The sequence below is a fragment of the Oreochromis niloticus genome, linkage group LG16 (assembly GCF_001858045.2).
Source record: "Oreochromis niloticus isolate F11D_XX linkage group LG16, O_niloticus_UMD_NMBU, whole genome shotgun sequence".
Taxonomy (NCBI): Eukaryota; Metazoa; Chordata; class Actinopteri; order Cichliformes; family Cichlidae; genus Oreochromis; species Oreochromis niloticus.
Window position 1 is genome coordinate 34,095,704 of NC_031987.2, and position 21,168 is coordinate 34,116,871.

Sequence of the window (21,168 nt, forward strand, 5' to 3'; positions counted from 1 at the left end):
TGACACTACAGGCCTGTTTATAATGTTTGGAGCACGGTTATGCTCTTTGACCATTTCTTTTGTGATAAGGAGAGACTGTGTGTGTCTGTCACCTTCAGTAAAAGCTGGTATTTGGTGATTCTCTGGATTGGTTTGATGAGGAAGTCACTGATAGACAACCTGGACTGGATATCTTGTTGGATTCCCTGGAAGAGAAATAACAGAACTGTGTGTCCTTTTGTCCACTTCACACTTTTTTCAAATAACAAATACTCCCAATAACACCACATAAAGACAGTATCAGTCCAGATAATTAAGGATTGACTGTATTTCATATCGAGGCTGAATGTAAAAGAAGATTGCAGCTTAGATCACACTGCACACCTTCTGCTAATGATGAAGAGAATCAAAGCTTCACCTACATCGAAATACGTGTCGTATTCTGCCACGATGAACTCTGACTTGGGCTTATTCTGACAATAAACAACATACATGTGGAGCCTTCTCTCCTGTAACAGACAAAGGAGCTTTGATTAGAGAGCAAATCACTCAGAGAGTAGAGATTACAAATGTACTCTAGTGTAAGTTACACAATCATGACACAGTGTTTATCTAACATGTTTAATGAAGAGCTCAGGGAGGTGTTCATGGTCATCCAGGCATTTCTCCAGTTCTCCTACAAAGAAACTGACAGATACAGATTGTTACTATCCCCTCGCCCCGTGCTTCAGTCCATCATTTCCAACCTTTAGGTGCCGACACTCGACTTACTCTCTGTGCCAGTCATAAATCTGGTGGATGTTCCCAAACACGATTTTGTCTTTTCCTTTCATGTCCTCTGGGATGCCCTTCTCCTCCATCCTCTTCATGAACCCCTGCAGTCAAAGTGTTGACCAACTTTTGAACCCAAATGTACATTTCCTGATGTTCTTTGTTCCTTGTGTTTTTTGTCAGAATGAATTATTCTGCAGAAGCACTCACCTCCACCACGATGCCCAGGTCTTTGACATAGTCCTTCTCTGTCTGAATCAGCTCGTTCAGAACAAACCTGTGTTAAAAAACAAAATCAGGTAAGTTAACACAGAGCTCCTGTTCCTGCTGCCACAAGATACCAACTGCTGTTAAAGTGGCGACGAGGACTAACGCTTTAGTGAACGCTTCACACTGTAAACATTGTTATTTCTTGCAACATCTGCCTCCATTTCACTCCTTAGGGTTACGTGGACACTGTGATCTACTCAGTTCTCTGCAGCTGGAGTCAACGCAGAAAAGAGCCGGTAGTGATGACAACCGATATCACAGTGCAGACCGTTCTCATTCCTGAGGCGTAATATACCGACGATTTGTCACGTTCTCGCGTTCCTATGCTACGCACCAGGTTGTGGATGAAATCCAGTAGAATGACGGTCCCATGTTAATAGATGTTCCAGCCGTGTATTCCAGCCCTAACCCTAACCCGATCCCTAACCTTAACCAGCACTTTAATGGCGTTAGGCAGTGTTTTCCAAAGCGATATAAGCAAAATAAACGTACATGTGTAGCTTAATTCCAAACGGTTCTCATGTGTCCTCATTTTTCCGATCTCGTAATGTAGAGACATGTTGGGTGGCCGGAAGCATAATATACCCATGATTTGTCACCTAGCGTAAAGTGTTACCCTTTGGGAGTGAGAACATGTTGCACAGTGATTAGGTCAGGTGGAACATGAAGTGCTATGGTGGAGGTGGCTTGTGCATATGCATCAAGCAGTACCGACATCAGCTGATCTGTGGCTGTGCTTTTGTTGAACTAAGGCTACACTCCATTTTCTAAATTTTCTAAAGTAGAAGAAAGAGATGCAGTACTTACATCCGTCCTCTCATAGCTTTTGCTCTCTGCTCCTGTTCGGGGTTGCGTGGCTGAACAGGAGTGGTTTGTTCAGGCGGACAGAGAGGGGTAAACCCCGGGTACACCCCTGGTTCTAGACTCTGCAGACATGAGAGGATCAGAGTTCAGGTGATTATGTCTCACCGATTTCTATCAATATCAGTCACATTGAGCATACTCGGATGTTGAATATGTAACCAAACCACACAACCATGTGTGATGACAGCAGAGGGCAGCAGGAGCTTCAAACATCCACACTAACAGCTGCTGAACACTGCAGCAGCAAACTGACACGTCTGCTTTGCTTAATTGCAAATCGTGTCTATTAGATGATAGCAGAGCAGAGAGTAATCAGCCCAGGAGACTTTGAACAAATGTGCCCACATCAAAGCATTCCATTATGTCCTGGTAACATTTTAGACAAAACACTCCAAAATTAAACCGAAGTAGTGTCCAAACACATGTCCTAGATATGTTATACATGTGCAACTACACATGGGTAACTGAAAGACTGCGGGTTGGATGGTCTTCATGTAAGTAGTCATATTTTAGCTGTAAATGTCTCTGCAAGTCTGTCACATACAATCATCTCATACATGCAGTAGTGAAACATTCAAACAGAGACACATGCTGGGGTCCAGACGACTATTCCTTTCAAGATATGTTCAATTTTTTTCACAATTTATTTTGTGTTTCATGACTGCTGAATCTGAAAGACTTCACTTTTATTATTTTATTATTTAACCAGGAAGTTTCCCAAGATTAAAATCTGTTATTGAAGAAAGATGTGACCAAGAAGGAACATCATTAAAGCTTAAGCCAGCCTGTCCCAGGAGTCTCACACTGCTATGTTCTCTACTCTGTGCCACTCTCTCGTTTTCGATCTATTCCTCCTGTTTCTCATATTTGTCGTCTTACTATTTATATTTTATTTGTGCACAGTTAGTGTGGAGCACCCACAATTTCCTTGTACATGTACAACAACAATAGAGGGCTATTCTATTCTGTTCTATTCTATTGTAGAAATAAGGCAGCTTTAAAGGCCTTTTTACTTGCTTCACTTGTGATGTCAACCTTTTACATACAGTCTATGACAAAGACAAGTCCACATGTTTCCATTGTAGTACCAGGTCCACATGAGCACGCTGCCAGACTGTGGACAGACTCCATTTATCACAAATGAAAGCAGCTGAGAATAAACATTGTATGGAAGATTACATTACACATGAATTTTTACCATCACTTGGTTAACAGACTACAAAGTGCTCCACAGCTAATGTTGCCAAAAGTATTCCCTCAGCCATCCAAATCACTGAACTCAGGTGTTCCAGTCTGTGGTGCGGCCACAGGTGTAGGAAAACAAACACTTGGGCGTCCAGACTGCCTCTGCCAACAGGAATGGGTCGCTCTCAGGAGCTCAGCAAATTGTGCACAGCAGCAGTGGTCAAGCATTACAGACCTCCAAACGTCATGTGAACTTCAGATAAGCTCAAGACCAGAGCATATAGAGCAGGGGTCCCCAATCCCAGTCCGCGAGGGCCGGTGTCCTGCAGGTTTTAGATCTCACCCTGGGTCAACACACCTGAATCACATGATTAGGTCATTACCAGGCCTCTGGAGAACTTCAAGACATGTTGAGAAGGTAATTTATCCATTTAAAATCAGCTGTGTTGGATCAAGGACACATCTAAAACCTGCAGGGACACCGGCCCTCGTGGACTGGGATTGGGGACCCCTGATATAGAGCTTCATGGATTGGGTTTTCATGGCAGAGCATCCAAGCCCTACATGACCCAGTGCAATGCAAAGCATCAGATGCAATGGTGTAAAGCAGGCCACGACTGGACTCTAGAGCGGTGGAGACGTGTTCTTTGGCATGACTAATCACACCTGTCCGTCTACCAATCCATAGACAAGTCTGGGTTTGGCGGTCGCCAGGAGAACAGCATACCAAGACATTTTCATACACACCGCTAAACCTTGTGGAAACCACTTTCTCAGAGTGTTCCCAGAGCGAGCTGAGGGCTGGAGGTTGGCCACCGACTCAGTCTTGCCATCAGAGACGCCAACAGTATAGTTTTCTAACAGGAGTCACATAACACCCCAGCAGGGTGAGCAGTCATCATATTAAACCCAATGGATGTCATTCAAGTTCATACTTTTGGTAACAGAGTGTATTAGTTTCATTAGACAGCAGACACGCTGGAGTGGTCGGCACGTCGCGTGCTTTCACTATGTGTACGTCACAAGTCATTTTAAAATGAACAAAGAAGAGCATCTGTTAGACCTAACTAACATACACACTCACCATCTTGGTTTTAACCAGTTTCTCTATGGCGCTAACTAGCTCTGCAGCACTGGGCACCTCAGAGGAAGACTGCAGAGAGGTGAGCAAGGACGAAGACTGAGAGAGGACAGGGGGAACAGAAAGTATAGGTATTTATTAAATATTACAAGTAATGATAAGAAAGAAATACAGAGAAAATCCAAGAAACAAAGAGCAGGAAGGAGAGAAAATCTGTTAATTGGCAGAAGAAAGCAGCTACAGATGGACACGCTCCAAGATTGATGTCAGTGCCTGATGCTGGTGATTACAGCTAGTTAAAAAAAGGAAAAAGAAACAAACCCAGCCCCGTTTATTAGACAGCAGATAGAAACAGACGAGGAGAACATGGTTCAGCTGGTCACACAAAATCATCTGGTTTTATACTTTAAGCAGATCCAGCTGTCTGGGATCAGGATCAGAGTAAACCATACAGTATCTGTAAGTAAAAGCATATTTCCCACAGGTAACACTTGTCTAATAACAGGCTGACCTAAGCCAAACCTACAGCAGCCCTGCCTGGGAGGTTAAGATGTAACCTAAGTGAAAAACTCTCCTGGGCCTAATTACCTTGTCATCAGGATCTGATGGGTCGTTGATGATCTTCATACGGGGAGGCAGAGGGGTGTGGGCGTCTTCATCCTGCTCCTCCTCCCCACCACTCTGCATCCCAGACGTCTTAGACAGGATGTTGCCATCTCTACTGATGACTCTCTGAGAGGAGAAACACAGCATCAGCAGCTGGTTACGTACCACGTTACTGGTCCCACTGATAGTGAGATATAACATGACTGTGCGATCCATGAGCCACATATCTTTTCACTAATGAAACAAAAACAATAAAGTGGCAGCTGTTCCTGGAGACTTCAACTCTCTATAAAACCAGTCTGACATCAATGACTGAGCTTATTTCATTTGTAGAAGCAATGACGAATCGTACCTCTAAGCGCTCACGCTTCTTGGTTTGGGCTTTTAAGTAAACCTCGTTAAGCAATCGAAACGTCTTGTTTTTCCAAATTGATTCTATTTATTTCTGTGGATCCTTTCATGGTGACATCAGTCACGTAGAGGCTCAGAAACACTCTGATGTTATTTGATTTATTTTGCCTTTTTCGCTAACACTGGGGATACAAAATAAAACATGGCTGTGATCGCATGTTTGTCTGTGTGGGTGTTTTTGTGCATATGAGAAGGAAAAACTTTTCACACAAAAAGAGGAACCTCATCTATTTACCACCTGTTACGTAAATGTAAATGACCTCATGTATATCTTAAGATAAAAATAGCTTTTACTGTTGGTGTTATCACATGGATTTCTGTCCCAGTTCATGATTTGGTGTAGTTTAAATAAATTACACTGTTTGTTGTGTTAGTGCCAATTAAAAATGAAAAGAGCGACGGGAATGCAATGACATGAATAAAGCTGTGTAGTGTTACATCTTTCATAAGACAAAGTCAAACATAAGACGAACAAAGTTTGAAAAAGTAACACGTGTGTCATATTTCATAATAAATACAGATATATTGATATGAATGCTCACACTATCTCTGAAGTCAGTGGATTAATAAGAAAGCATCAGTTTGTGAGTGACAGGCCAATCGTCAGGCTGTGATGTGTGTAAAGTCAAACTGTCAGGTGAAGCTGTACCTGTTTCCATCCCAGCACCGTCACAAGATCTCAGCACTGAGAATGTTCAATGTGTTAGTCAGCAGCCACAATGTTTGTAACACAGATCATGAAACCACCTCTCCACTCCCAGTGCTTACCTCACCAGTGACATCATCCTGCAAGGTAAGGTCAGGCTGACCCAGGTCGATACTCTTCCTGGTTTCCTCTTTTCCTGTTCCTGGCCCTGACAACCAGTCACAGCCAGTCAGTCACAGAATCACTTTAACACTCAAACACACACAGATGTGAAGATCTGTCAGGCATTGTGCACACGTCTTAGTGTTCCTATGTGTGAGTGCTGTCAGCTGAACTGTGTCCTCCTCTGCTGCTTGTTCACAGCTTAAATCAGTTTCTTGTCACCAGCTGCAGTGGCTTTTCACCCATTCTGTGTTCATTTTTAGGACTAATCAGTGGATTATTCCAACTTAACTTCTCCTCCCACAACACCACATTTGAGCTAGGGTTCTTGTACTTCGCTGTGTCTTCTGGTTGCTGGTCTTTAACTTTCCTCGTGGCTCCAAAAGGACTCCTTATTTGGAGTTCGAGGGTTATTTTTACATCACACTCTCCAAACATCCACCAGCTTTAATGTAACTGAAACTGTATTAGTAGGAAAGCTGCTACAGCGTAATAACACAAACTGGGAGTAAAGGCTCCACAAACACAAACTAAAGGAGCCTCACTGTGGACAGTGGGGGTGTTTTTCAGCACATTAACATGCCATCAGGACCATTTCTGCCCCTCTTACCTGGCTTCTTCTGTTTGTTATTAGGAAGTTTCTTAACAGAGCTGCCACTGAGGCGGCGGACCGGGCTGGTCAGCCACTTCCTCAGAGTGTTCCCAGAGCGTTTGGGACCAGGAGAGCTGGACTGCAGGGAGCTGAGGGATGGCTGCGGCTGAAGGTTGGCCACAGATTCTGTCTTGCCGTCTGAGCCGCCAACAGTATAGTTTTCTGAAAGGAGTCACACAACATATTATGATTTTTTAAACACATCTGATCTGTTATGTAACCTGTTGCTTTGACTTTAGCAAGGCTGTGTAAAGTGATGTGTGGAGTTAAGCGCTTCAACACTAATCAGTAGGTTTACACTGTAAACAACGTGACAGGCCCGTGCACTTGTATCAGAACATTTTTATTAGTCCTTTATTTATCCAGGTAAACATCTCATTGAGATTAAAGTCTCATTTCCAAGGGAGTCCTGGCATCATGGCAGCAAAAGTAAAAAAACAAACAAACATACAGAGTGTTTCTTCTTTGTCTGAGGAGTCGGTGTGTTTCTGAGAAAATATAAATCCTGCTCATAAATTTCTTTATGGTAAAAAAGAGGAACACCTGGCACCATGCATGGGATAAGACCCCATATCATCCTTCAGTACTGACATTACACCGCGTTCCAAATTATTATGCAAATTGTGTTTAAGTGGCATAAAGATTAAATAAGTTGTTTGTCAATTAAACTCATGGATGGAATTGTGTCTCAGGGCCCTTTGGATCACTGACACCTGTGATCATTAGTTTGCCAGGTGAGCCCAATTAAAGGAGAAACCACTAAAGAAGGATGTTCCACATTATTAAGCAGACCACCATTTTCAAGCAATATGGGAAAGAAAAATGATCTCTGCTGCTGAAAAGCGTGAAATAGTTGAATGCCTTGGACACGTAATGAAAACCTTAGATATTTCACAAAAACTTAAGTGTGATCACCATAATGTAAGAGATTTGTGGTTGAGTCAGGGCACACATGGGCTCGTGCAGATAAAGGCACAATGATGAAGGTTTCTGCCAGACAAATACATCAGATTAAGAGAGCAGCTGCTAAAAGGCCATTACAAAGCTGCAAACACATATTTGAAGCTGCTGGTGCCTCTGGAGCTCTGCGAACATCAAGGTGTAGGATCCTCCAGAGACTTGCAGTTGTGCATAAACCTTCTATTCGGCCACCCCTAACCAATGCTCACAGCAGAAACAGCTGCAGTGAGCCAAGAACTACAAGAAGACTAATTTTCAAACAGTCCTGTTCACTGATGAGTGCAGTGCAACCCTGGATGGTCCAGATGGATGCAGTGGTGGATGGTTGGTGGACGGCCACCATGTCCCAACAAGCTGCGTCGTCAGCAAGGAGGTGGTGGAGTCATGTTTTGAGCCGGAATCACGGGGAGAGAGCTGGTCGGCCCCTTTAGGCTCCCTGAAGGTGTGAAAATGACCTCTGCAAAGCAAAGTACGTGGAGTTTCTGACTGACCACTCTCTTCCATGGTAGAAAGAGAAGAACTGTGCCTTCTGCAACAAAACCATCTTCATGCAAGACAATGCACCATCTCATGCTGCCTATACCTCTGCATCATTGGCTGCTATTGGCATAAAAGGATAGAAACTCATGGTGTGGCCCCGATTCTTCCCTGACCTCAATCCTACTGAGAACCTTTGGAGCATCCTCAAGCAAAAAGCTATGAGGGTGGGAGGCAGTTCACATCCACACAGCAGCTCTGGGAGGCTATTCTGACATCCTGCAAAGACATTCAAGAAGAAATTTTCCAAAAACTTACAAGTTCCATGGATGCAAGAATTGTAAAACTGCTATCAAATAAGGGGTCCTATGTTAATATGTAACTTGACCTGTTAAGATGTTTTTGATTGAAATAGCTTTTGATTTCAGTACATATGATCTCCTCATGCTGCAAATCCAACAAATGACCATTTTCAATTCTCTACAATCTTTAAAATCTTTTGAAACTCTGTGTGAGTAATAATTTGGAACAGTGCAATTTAAGTTTTTTATTTTTGAAAAACAACTGTTTTCATTGGGAGTTTTGTTCAGTAACATTTGAATTATACTCTAGTGGGTGATGACTATAAAATTATGCTGACTGTCATTTGAATCGACCATTTAGGAAAATTAGAGAAAAATATCATTTGCATTATAATTTGGAACGCAGTGTAATCCGACCAACACATCGGGTCAGCCACCACGATCCACACATCATATCACCTGCACTAATGACCCAAAACTGCACGTTGAAGGCAACATTACATCTACGTTTTAATAAGTCTTAATCTACAGTTATGGGAAATCATTTCAAATAATTCTGCACAGCTATAAATATCTGCTGTAATGGGGACAAATGTGCAGGCAGAGTAAAGCCATGATCTGTGGCAACGAACGTACTCAGAGGTCCAGATGAGCGAGTCTGTCACAAACAAGCATCTGTTTAGCAGCTGCTCCCATGTCTCACACACACACATGCACACACACGCACGCACATGCACATGCACACACACGCACACACACACACACCCCTCTATGCTCCCAGGAGGCACTCACACTCCTCCTTCCTTTGCTGCGGCGTCACGTTAGTTTTCATTTTATTCTGTATTTGTTGTTTCTATCACTCGACCCAACTATCTGATTTTAGCATTGAGGGTAAATGCTCAATGCATTGAGGGTCTACCCAGCCATCAGGGTAGACCCTGATGGCTGGATTAGGACAACCATTTAACCATTCAGATTCACAACTCAAGGTAATGTAGCATGACCAGTTAACCTAGCCCTGCATGTCTTTGGACTGTGGGAGGAAGCAGACACATGACTGACACGGGGAGAGTGCAAATTTCTCACAGAAAGGCTCCAGCCTGGACTCAAACCCACAACCTTTTTGCTATGAGGTGAATATAAATGAATAAACGTATACATGGTCTTTTGGTTGTGGTTTCTGTCTTATTCATGTTGTACAGCCAGAAACATCAGACTGTGTGAATGACTTGAAGAATAAATAGCAGTCATGTGTCAGGAGTGTGCTGCATCAGCTGCTCTCGCACACAGCTGGCAGCAAAGGGTAGAGGCCGCATGTGCCAGATTCCCACAGGAGCTGAAAGAGGGTTAAAGGTCAGGGGGCTCTCCTGAGGTGTTCTGCTGTAGTATAGGTGTTAGGTTAGGAGTTTTTCTTCCTCCTAATCTCTTATCTGGTATTTGAATGTAACATATATATACACAACCAGTCTGTTTCTGGGCTGCAGACGCTAAAACATGTGACAACATGTCACAATCACAAATATTACAGTACATCAGACCTCAGTACGACCAACAGTATGCAACAGTTTATGGTTCAGTGAGCACTGTAGATCTTACTGAATGAAACATTAAATCTATATGTAGATGTGGATCAAAATAGTTATAGGTTTGAAAACAGAAGGTTAGGTGTGACATGGTCATACATCCTCATACGTGCTAATGAAACCCAAGTTTCAATCACAGCAGTAAAACACACAGGGTGTGGTTAGCCAGCCAGATGCTCACTAACCACAAAACACTGATTGCATTCACTTCACAGCCGTGGTGTCATTAGGAACAAAGGTTTTCTGGAAGTTACAGCGAGATATTTGAAAGCAGCTCAAGCCATCATGTTTATTTTATACCAAATGTGACTACAGTTCAGCTCAGACACACTCCTGTGTGACAAAGATCTTCCTGTAGTCACCCAGTGAGCAGCAGCAGTGTGGGTTGGGGAGTGTATACTGGAGGTTTCTTTATTTAACTTGTTATTCGAGATAAATGTTGAACACAGGAGCCAAGGTCACCTGCTACAGCGGGGCCGCTGTTTCTCTTTGATAGAAACACAGCAGAAATGACTACTCATTACTGCCCAAACGGTCACCTGACCTCGACCTCACTGAACATTTAAGAGGACACATCACTCCAAGTGCTATGGGGCAAAGTCAGTCATGTGTTTCTGAAGAGTCACAGCTCACCTCTTCACCTTTGTGTTTCAACACAATCAGTGCTCGTCACCGAGTGACCTTAGCATGTGGTTAACCACAGAAACCTGTTATGAACTTGAGTGCGCACACACACACACACACACACACACACACACACACACACACACGCACACGCACACACACACACACACACACACACACACACACACACACACACACACGTTCCTCAGTGTGCTGCTGTCAGCTGAATAGTCAACAGGAACAAGTGGTAAGGGAGTATAACACACAGGAAACTCTTAGAAACAGCAGCATGACAAAGACAGGAGGAAAGACAAACCTGCATTGCAATTTATTCGGCATTTCCAGGACTTTAACCCACAGCCGTCCAGACTGTCTAAGATACAGTTAGACTGGTTCAGCTGTTTTTACATATAAAGCCTAGAACTTAAGGCCAGGTGAAGCAGAGGAGATGTGTTGCTTAAATACTAGAGCTCATCATGCACACTGATGTGGAGGAGGCTTTCCAAAGGAACAAGTTTACTCACACTGGCCATTTTTGCTTGGACAATGATAAAGTAGAGCAGTGAGTGACAGGAAGGGAGAGCAACAATGGTGGCAAACCCTAACCAGAAAGACTAACCAGTCTACTTTAATGCCTGAAGATATTTTCTTATATATAAATTACTCTTTTATTATCACCCTAATATGTCATCATACTCAAATATTCCCAGTCCAAAACTTTATTTTTTTACAAACAAAACTCTAATTAACCAGTGGTTATAAATGATTAACATCCCCAGTAAACCAGTAATAATACAGTACTGGCAGCATTCAGGATAACAGTGAGCACTGTGGGGACTACACAGAGCTGTGGTGCCATCCGGATGGCCAAAGTCAGGTGAGAACTCACAAGGACGTCATTGTTCGACAGAAAGACAGAGTGACTACTGTTAAAATTCCCATCACTCAGTATATTTAATCATAGTCTCACACACAAACACACACACGTACACATCAGGTCCTCTCAGTACGTAATAAAGGAGCAGTGCTGAAGCAGCAGAACAAGGTTTTGGTTTCATTCTCTGTCTCAAACTGTGCTAAACACCACACACATTCACTCACTGTGTCCATGAATGGTTCTATTGATACAAAAGTACTGAAACTCAGGCCTATTACGCGAGATACGTGGACACACACACACACACACACACACGCACACACAAAGCATGGCTCCTTTAATTACTCGACTTCCTGTTTTCTCTTGCTGAGCAGAAACTTCACAAAAACTTATGGCATGTGATTTAACAGCTGAGCACGGAACAGTGTTGGGGAGTAATAGAATACATGTATCGCCATTACGTATTTCAAATACAAAATATGAGTAACTGTATTCCATTACAGTTACTGTTTAAAAAGGTGGTATTTAGAATACAGTTACTTTGTTGAAATAGATGGATTACATGGCGGTACTTTCCTGTTTCATATGTTCATATGTTTTTGGTAATTCCACACCGGTGGAAACACAAACAAAACACGCATTAAGAGGCTCTAATGTCTGTGTCTCAATCTCGCGGCTCATGTCACGCAGCCTGCATAATGACGTTGAGAAATATTTGTAAAAAAGCCCAAAACAGTGTAGCCTCATGGGCGGTGTAGTCCGTGCTGCAGGGAGAATGGACTGCCATACTCGTTATGTGTCTGTGAGCAAGAGGAGGGAGAAAAAGGAAAAGTTCGAGTTGTCACCGAGCAGAAACGGGAGCTGGAAGCATGTAAATATAATAATAACCACTGCAGCCAAACAGAGTGCCTGACGAGCCCAGCTGTAAGTAAGCTATTAAGACTCGACTGTACGCTGTGTTCGTGTTTTCCTCTGAAACAATAAGTTCTGTTGGAGCAGCCTTTCAACGCCTCTCTCTGTCTCTCGCTAGCAAAGTTGACCCAGACAACAAAGTAAAGCTAGTTTTCGGCTACGAGCCCGACACGAACCCGACGTATCAGCCAGAGGTCCCTTTACTACGGTTCGGAGCCGCGGATCTGTTTTATATACGCGCGGAATAGTTTTCTATACGAGATCGCTGCGAAAAGTGCAGCCTTACCTAATGTCCACCTACTGTTACTCATTTATATTAAGGTTTAATAATCTAGTTGGTATTGGTATGGGGAGTAACCTTCAGTAATAGTAATAAATCACACAGCAATAGTACATTCATGTAGCTGTAAAAAGCATGATAATATAAAGTAATCCAAAGTATTCAGAATACGTTACTCTCATTGAGTAACGTAACGGAATACGTTACAAAATACATTTTGGGACATGTAATCTGTAATCTGTAGTGGAATACATTTTAGAAGTAACCTTCCCAACACTGGCAGGGAATCAAACCTCCACTTGGTGCAGCATCAGCACCTAGCTTTGTTTGGAGCCAGGACATCGGTGTTCTTTGAGCAATGTATATATTGTGGGTCCACCACCCACAGGATGGGCCGTAGGGGTTTGGTTCTTAGTGGATTGGGTGGAAGTCAGAGACGGAGGGCCCGGCACTCCGATCCCCGGCTTCTGGAATCTTATCTTTAGTCTTATGGTGCTTTTGCACAGTATTTGAACCCCACTAATACTAATGTAGTCATCACCAAGAGATGCTGCATAAAAACAGAAGAAAGAGACTAAAGTGTGCCATAGTTAGCAGTTAAAGTGGGCCGGTGGTTTTTTTTGGCACAGCACCAGAACGACTGCAGGTGTCCATCAGTTTCAGTTGTGGTAATTCAGCATCCAGCTAGCCGAGACTGGTGAGCATGAAGGGAATACGATGTTTTCACAGGTTGTTTCAAATGCAATGTTTCTATCAGCTCAACAAACATCAGCAAACACACAAACTGTTTGTGTGCAGTTTGTCGTAGAGCGCGTTGCAGCTAAAGGTCCAGCTGCTGTAATGTAAAGAGAGAGCTAACTTCACTCAGAGATGGAGAAAGATAAGACAGATGGACAGGAGAGGAAGAGGAGAGCTTAGAGTTAAAAGAAAAGGGCTGCTCAGTGGGGTTTGATAGTCCTCATGTTTTAAACCAGATATCGGGTCTGTACATGTGACATTATGTTTTTACATATTGTAAAACAAGCTGCAAAACAAACTGAGGTAGACTAGCTGTTTTATTATACAGGCAGTGCAGGATAAACAGGTTAGTTTGCTGTACTGTGATGGATTTAGATCAACTGATGTAAAATCTACTGAAGCTCTTAATAGAAACGACTGAGTTGTGTTTCTTTTCTTTACACTGAGCCATTGAACTGCACTTTAAGCTCTTCCTCACTCGTTCTCTGTTTAGAAGCAAAGTCACCCTTTACAGTGTAGCAGCAGAAAATAGAGACGACATTTTTATATTCCTTCTTTTTCTCTGCTGATCTGAGTCAAGCTGAGAATATTCATTAGGATAAAAAGTTTGTACTGCCATCGACTAAATGACAATAATACATTAAGCTAACTCAACCATCAGGGTTGGTAGAAATGTCCTTCAAAGAGCTACTTTCTTGCTTTGAGGACATTTCAAAACATGTACTTTAATTTGAGTGAAGAAGTTGAATCAGTGCTTCAAATACAGAATATCTGTACTTTTGCCACCTCACACAGTTTGTGCGTTGCCTTTTCTACTCCCGTCGTGTGTTTTTATCAATGACAGGAAGAGACACTAATCTGGAAAGACTTCATTCCTCTCATACCGCTCACTTTCTCTAACCAGAACCCTTGTACAGACACAACCATCACACTAACTACTGTGTTTGATTTGAATGAAATTCTGCAGCATTTAAGTGTCAAACACATTTGTGTTCTTTTACAGCTAACAACTTTATCTGGACTTTTCTTCTTCATTGCACAGTCAGGTTTTCTAAGATGGTCAAACGGACAGTTTCTTGGCTGCATAGCAGCAAAAATCTGATTCCAGAGATCACATTTGATCTGCACGCACACAGATCGAGTGATAAAAACAGCAAAGCATTACACGACTGTACATCGCAGATAATTAAGTAAAAATCAGATTCTCCCATAATGACTCAACAACATCTTTGTATTAGACACTTTAATCCTCTCAGCGGAAATATCTACTGGACTGCTTCCTGATTGACGGACAGCAGTACCATCAGTAGCAGCAGTGGAGCTCCACCCTGTCTTAAAATGAACGAGCTAATGCAAAATCATTTTCAGTCTTCTCAGTGAGAATGTGTCAAACAACAACATTGATTAAAGGAAAGGGGCTGCGCGTTTCCCCGCAGTGTCACATCTGTCCAAACTGCACGTAACGATTCATTTATCACTATTAATCCAGCTGCTGACGTCACAGACGAGTGTTTTTTGTCTCTGACATAAGGCACAGGACTGGAAATGCATATGGTTTTGTACTGGAACAGAGTCTGTGTCACAGCTATTAAAACATTATCAAACTTTTTATCAGACTTTGTCAGTCAAAGCTACAAAGTCAAAGTCAAGACATCTGTGCTCACGCTGACAGCTTCTAGTGGGCTAGAGCTCATATTTTGTTAAACTGGATGAGTTGCACCAAAAGCATAAATAGGACCAAAGGAACTCTATTTGAGGATGACTACATCCAGCTTTGTTCAGCCAGAGGCAGAAAAGCACCTCCTCCAAAATCGTAGCGACAGTCTGTGAGGCCACTGTGATGTCATCCATTTTCATCTGTACTTGTAATTTTAAAGACTCAGTGTCTGAATGTGGCTGCAGCCATGTTTGCTTTTTTTGAGCCAGAGATTTGATAAAGTAAAGATCTGTTAATGCTAGCAGGGTTGGTTGTCAAGCTGGGTCCAGAGACTGAACAGGTGGATCACTAACAAAACGTTAAAATGTTGAAAACATAAAAGAAAATGTTGCTTTCTTTACAGGTTTGTCAGTAAAATCATCTCTCAGTGACAAAAGAGAAATAAAGCAGAAGCCCTGTGTGGTAAGCAAAGAGAACGTGATGCTCTTCACTGGAATTCAATTTCCATTTTATGTGTGGTGCTACGAGTGTTTCGAAGTGTTTCTTGTGATATCTGGGAGCACGAAAAGGCTACAACAGATCCTGTTCTCCTTTCACTTCACTTTCAGTTTGCTGCTCACGCTCTCTGAAAACATGGAATTCAAAAGATGTACAGTATGTACCGTCACTACTCAGTCATCTCTGTCACCTCCATTTGAACCAGATATCTACTCTTTCCTCATTTCAAATGTATGAATAAAGTCAAACTGGAGTCAGCTGTGTTTGCATCATCAATGAGACAAACCCATCAAACAGTCGTAGTGAGGCTTCAGCTTCAGGTTGGACGAGACCGAAAACATCGAATCTCAGCTGATGAAGCAGCATAATGTTGTCTCTGTCCATTATCTCTGCTCAGAGACTCTGTGTGTGTGTGTGTGTGTGTGTGTGTGTGTGTCCCCCTAAGGATCAGAGTCGTTTCCTGCTCATTTTCAGGTTTAATGGCCAACGGACAGGACGCAGGATCACTTTAAGACCCCAGAAGTCAATTATTTAGTATTTCCACAAGTGAATGAGGAAGTGTCTTTGTGTGTATGTGCCTGTGTGTCTCAGGAAAAACATGGCGTAGGAGTTTCCCTTTTCCTTACATGAGATGAGACAGTTTTCAGACTGTGGTGTCCTCAACAGTTAAACTGAGACACGGGGTACCGCCCTCTGCAGGCGGCTGATCAGCCGCTGAGACGGCCCTGAACCGTGGACTGTAGAGCTGCGTGTCTCTGGGTGTACTGTGCCCATATTATTTGGATGGCGTGTATAAACAGGTTCATATGAACCTGTTAAAATAATGAACTGAAACTAGTGTGACCAGTTCAGCTACATGCCAATCGGTGCACTCTACACAGTTTTTAACATGAAACTCGAAGGCTTGTTAGGCCAAAGTCCACAGTGTGTCCTCATGCACGCGCACGCGCACACACACACACACACACACACACACAGAGTGCAGCAACACACTGATTGCTCAATCAAACATTTGACTCTCCAGACAGACGAGAAAGAAAGTACCCTTTCACACACAGCTTCCTTTTTCACACTTCATTTTCAATTCAAATGAGTTTCCAGTGATGCCCCCAAAATTGGAAAAAGACAAATTTCCTTCATCTGTCCACAGGACTGGCTTATTCAGTCACTCAAATCTGTCAAAGTTAACTAATCTGTCTCACACACACACACACACACACACACACACACACACACACTAAGTCATAGAAAACACGAGCCAGTGTTCAGTGAGACTCCTGTAGCCACACAGAAGTCCAGTGTGTTGTGTGTCTGTGTCGCACCTGTGCCATTGTAGCAGCAGCAGCAGCAGCGGGAGAGGACCCATCCACAGCAACGGCCGACTCTCTTCATTCTTGCTCACACACACATCCTACACTCACACACACACACACACAACCTCAGACACACCTTCCTCCAGTACGTCCGACTCAGTCGCTAACCAGTTCGTCAGCTTGTTCCTGGGCTGACAAAGAGTGTGAATTTCAAGAGCTTCGAGTCCACACTGCCCAGATTCAGCAAAGAGAGAGAGTTTTAGTAATGTGGGAGGAGAAGATGGAGGAGGAGCATACATTCTCTGTCTCTCTCTCTCTCTCAGACAAAGTTGTTCAGTTTCTCCCTCTACCTCTCCTTCCCACACGCTTTGGCTCAAAGGAATACGAGTCCCGGTTAATTATTCGAGCGGGCACCTTCCTCGTTGTGGAGGGCAGAAACTCTGGATCCACACAGGGAGTGTTTGAAGCCACAGTCAGAAGATTCATTTGTAACAATGTAGCAAAAGCGTCTCTTTGCATTAAAAAAAAAAACGAGACAGCTCCCTGACGTGTGAACATTCACCAGCAGCAAAGTGAACTAATACTAAAAAACAACATGTCCTTGTACCTAAGTGACAGAAGAGGTCCCACCGACTCCTGACATGTGTTTTACATTTCCCAGTGCCTACGGTGTGGCAGTATGTCCACTGACAGCACTCATCATTAGAACTGCAGAGGCTGCTGGCACAGCTAGAGCCGAGTCAGCAACTTTATTATTAAAATTAACTTGTATTTATTTTCTGATCTGACTTTTACTTAGTGGGCCCGCTGCATCTGAACGAGCAGAGAACTGTAAACAGCTTCCTGCTGTGTGTGCACTGCAGCAGCAGCAGGTAAGACAAAGCACGCGCACTTAGCCTAGATAACGTGCTTTCACCAGCACCTTTTCCCTGCAGTGTCCCATTTTGTTCATCGTGTATATCTACTGTCGCTACGCAGCAAAAAGCAAAGAGAATGGAACTGTGCTGCAGTGCTCTGTTGTAAAGTGCCAGTTAATTATTTCCAAAAAGCTTTCAGAAAATGGACATAATCAAAACTACAGTTCATATCTCTGTCATGTTATGTTCCCATGTTCCTCCTGCTTCCTTATGACTGTGTGTGACAGACACCTGACGACACATTCACGAATGCTGTAAAAATCTTGGGTACCTTAGAGTACCACAGTGTTCTTAAGGGCAAAATTAGTTCTCAGGAGAACTCAGTGTTTAAGATCAGTTCAAGGAATTTTCCAGGAATGGAGAAGTGCCCTAAAACTGTCTTTAATGTGATGCGTCGCAGCTCTTAGATCCTCTGACGTCCAGCAGGTCTGACTTTCAGTTCAGTTAACATTAAACCCACACTTTCTTCACAGTCTTTCAGAGGACAAGGAGACCTACTTTACAGAGCAGTCACAAGACTCGAGACACACAGAGGGAAGCTTGAAACAGCTCGGTGGCACTTAAACAGGGTTAACGAGCAGTTTTGACTAATTTATTAACAAATTGATGATTGTTAATGACAAATCCATCAGCTTGCGGTTGCTTTTAATTCTCTTGTTATCTAACCAGACATGTTCAGTTTAAGTCACATGATACAGGAGGAGTCTGCATTGGAGTCAGAGCGAGGCTGATGGTTCTGTCTGAAACTACTCTGGAAAAGTCAGCCCCACCGTCCTGGATGGGAGCGCCTCCTAAATGTGCGCTATATTTCCATGTGTAGCGGCTGCAGTTGGCCAATTTGCATCGCTCCGCACAAATACAAAGCGCCCTTGTCATTTTCTCGAAAGCAGGAAACACTGTGGCTGCAGCAGGCAAATCAGCTGATTCTGTGTCTGTGTGAGTGCAAGTGAGACAACAGTGTCGAGCTAACCTCCTCCGTGATGTCTGTAAAGCTGGAAACAGACTGTCAGGAAGGACGGTTATAGAAGGAAACGTAAGTGTGTCAGTGTGTGTTTGACTTAGTGCATTACTCCCATTTCTCCTCAGCACACACAGATATAACCTGGGACAGGTGCAGGAGGAAGGCATTCGAGCAGCTCAACTGCTCCCTCTGTAGGACAGACATCGGACTGCAGGTGGAAGGATGGAAAGCTGCACCTGAACTGACAGGATGTGTCAGCACAGGAAAGCGTCTTCAAGCTCTTCTTCAAATTTTAATGTTGCGTGCCAAAAATTGACAAAATTTCACCAACTGTCCTTGTTTTTGGCAAAGTTAATGGAGATATAGGATCATTTAGTCATTCACATTATCAGTCATCTCGTCTGTCAGATATTGCTGCTCATGTTCACAGCAGGCTGAGACAACAGCCAGGGTCCCAACAGGCAGGCTGCCACTGTGCATTACAGCAGGACAAAATAGATGTTTGCTTCAGTTTTAGAGCCGTTACACGTCTAGGATCATCCTGGGATAATAATGCACACACTCAAAATTCAGACATGGCAGTAACAGTGAAATGAAGAGCACCATGCAGTAAGAAGGCAACATTTTGGAACGTGTTTGAATTACACTCACTAAAAACAATTTGTCAATGAGCACACTTCCCCAAACAGGGTGTCAGAAACACCAGAGTGACTCTCCAAAACTAACAGCCACACTTTCCACGTTCCCTCCATGTGCTCGGGATCAGGATGTGTGACTCCCTCCATTAAAGCCATCTGTTAGACCCATCACACCTCGCCCAACAAACAGAAATGCAGATACACATGGAGTTCTGCGCAGTATGACTAATGTCCTCATCTCATCAGCAGAGGTCAGTACAGACCAGCTCTGCTTCTGTCAGCCTGGTTAAATATAAAGACGAGTGAAGATCATAACCTCTCTGAATGGTAACATGTCATTGTTTTAAATTTACTGTAATTTCTTCTCTTTTCCCCACAGTGTTACCAGAACTCACATATATAGGTACTATAACAAAAACAGTGCATAAAGAGATTTAAGAGATTAAGTATTACGGATAATTAAGAGATTTAAGGCTGCTTAGAAGCTAATGAGCCTATAGTGCATATTTAATGACATATTTTTACCCTTCGTGTTGGTTCCTCCTCAGAAAGCATTGGAAACAAAGATAAGTGACTCGTCTTCCTACCTTTCCCTGAACTGAAGAAACAGTCCATCTCCACGCTAGAACGCGAGTGTGAAACACAGAGGACAGACGTAGGAACCAGTCCCTCCTGCGGTGGGCTGCGGTCAGTGGTTCGGACTAGACACCATCCGGGCCGCTCGCTGGGCCGCTCCAACAGCTCCATTGTCTGACCTGGAAAGTGGAGAAGATAAAAACTATACTACAAGGTATCGAAGACAGGTCATAGATAAATGTTAAATAAAACAAATAAATGAAGCTTGGATTCAGCAGGCTCAACCTAAAAGGTGGATGATGCCTCCACATCTGAAAACTGAAGCAGTGGTTGGAGCGTTTGGCCTTTATCTCTGGTTTTAAGTGTCACTGAATACAGGATGATGTTTATTTTTTCACTGATGGTCTGACTAAAACCGTAACCATACAGCTGTGACTGAGTGTTTCCTTCACATATTAAAATAACTGCCCAGAAGTTTTACCACAGTGAATGCTGAATAACAGACTCACGTCCCAGGAAGAGCTCATTAGGAAATGTGTAATGTGGATATGTGCGTGTTATGTATAAAGTTTGTGCTTTAAGAAATGTGAACTCTGAGTGTGAGGGATTAAATCCATGTATGAATAAGCAGAACGCACCTGTGCTGACAGACATCTCTGTGCTGCATCCTGCTGCAAAGTCCTGGAGAACGACAGTCAGCTCACATCCACCAGAGAGCTGCAAACAGACGACATGTGTCACACGTCAGATCATCAGCAGTTTAATAATAAAGCTTCAAACTGAGCTGTGTGTTCAAAACACACGTTCTGTTCACAGTTTTCACTTTCAGTCATTTATCTGCATTTAAGCTTCTGAAGAATTCGCTGCTGGTGGCAGAGAAAAAGAAATGTAATCCAACCCTGAGCCAGGACCAGCATCAATCCCTGTTTACACCATAAACAGCTAGAGGCTAAAAGGTAGGCTGAAACTGGTACTTGATGCTCGTGAACTGGAATTCAGGGCTGAAGAAACAGGAAAAACCAGGAGCACAACCACATCCAGTCCTGGTCTTTCTTCTTTACATGCAGAGAGAAAGTCATGCAAGTTCTAGGCTTACATCAGTTTTTGGTCTTAGAAAAGTGAAGATTCTGCTTTCCTGTTTATTATTGGGAGGTGTCGAATAGACCGCACACAATGTGCACAAAATCAGGAACAAGGTCAAAGACATTGGTGCTGCCGACATTTCAGA

The 21,168-nt window shown here is 43.1% G+C and overlaps 1 protein-coding gene across 5 annotated transcripts in view; it reads right to left on the reverse strand.

Moving 5' to 3' along the window:
* The window catches only part of kalrna (kalirin RhoGEF kinase a), a 182,539-nt gene that overhangs the window by 24,035 nt on the left and 137,336 nt on the right, over positions 1 to 21,168 (reverse strand). For 4 of the 5 annotated variants that reach the window (XM_019353081.2, XM_019353079.2, XM_025903564.1 and 1 more), the window contains exons 39-50: positions 20,579 to 20,657; positions 19,952 to 20,119; positions 6,586 to 6,789; positions 5,936 to 6,021; positions 4,739 to 4,882; positions 4,154 to 4,249; positions 1,828 to 1,946; positions 961 to 1,027; positions 751 to 854; positions 597 to 666; positions 402 to 488; positions 93 to 185 (exon numbers count right to left, since the gene is read on the reverse strand). In XM_019353081.2, coding sequence (XP_019208626.1) covers positions 93 to 185; positions 402 to 488; positions 597 to 666; positions 751 to 854; positions 961 to 1,027; positions 1,828 to 1,946; positions 4,154 to 4,249; positions 4,739 to 4,882; positions 5,936 to 6,021; positions 6,586 to 6,789; positions 19,952 to 20,119; positions 20,579 to 20,657 — 1,317 coding nt within the window. The remainder of the gene's footprint in view (positions 1 to 92; positions 186 to 401; positions 489 to 596; positions 667 to 750; positions 855 to 960; positions 1,028 to 1,827; positions 1,947 to 4,153; positions 4,250 to 4,738; positions 4,883 to 5,935; positions 6,022 to 6,585; positions 6,790 to 19,951; positions 20,120 to 20,578; positions 20,658 to 21,168) is intronic. The other variant, XM_019353082.2, reaches the window with a different exon arrangement.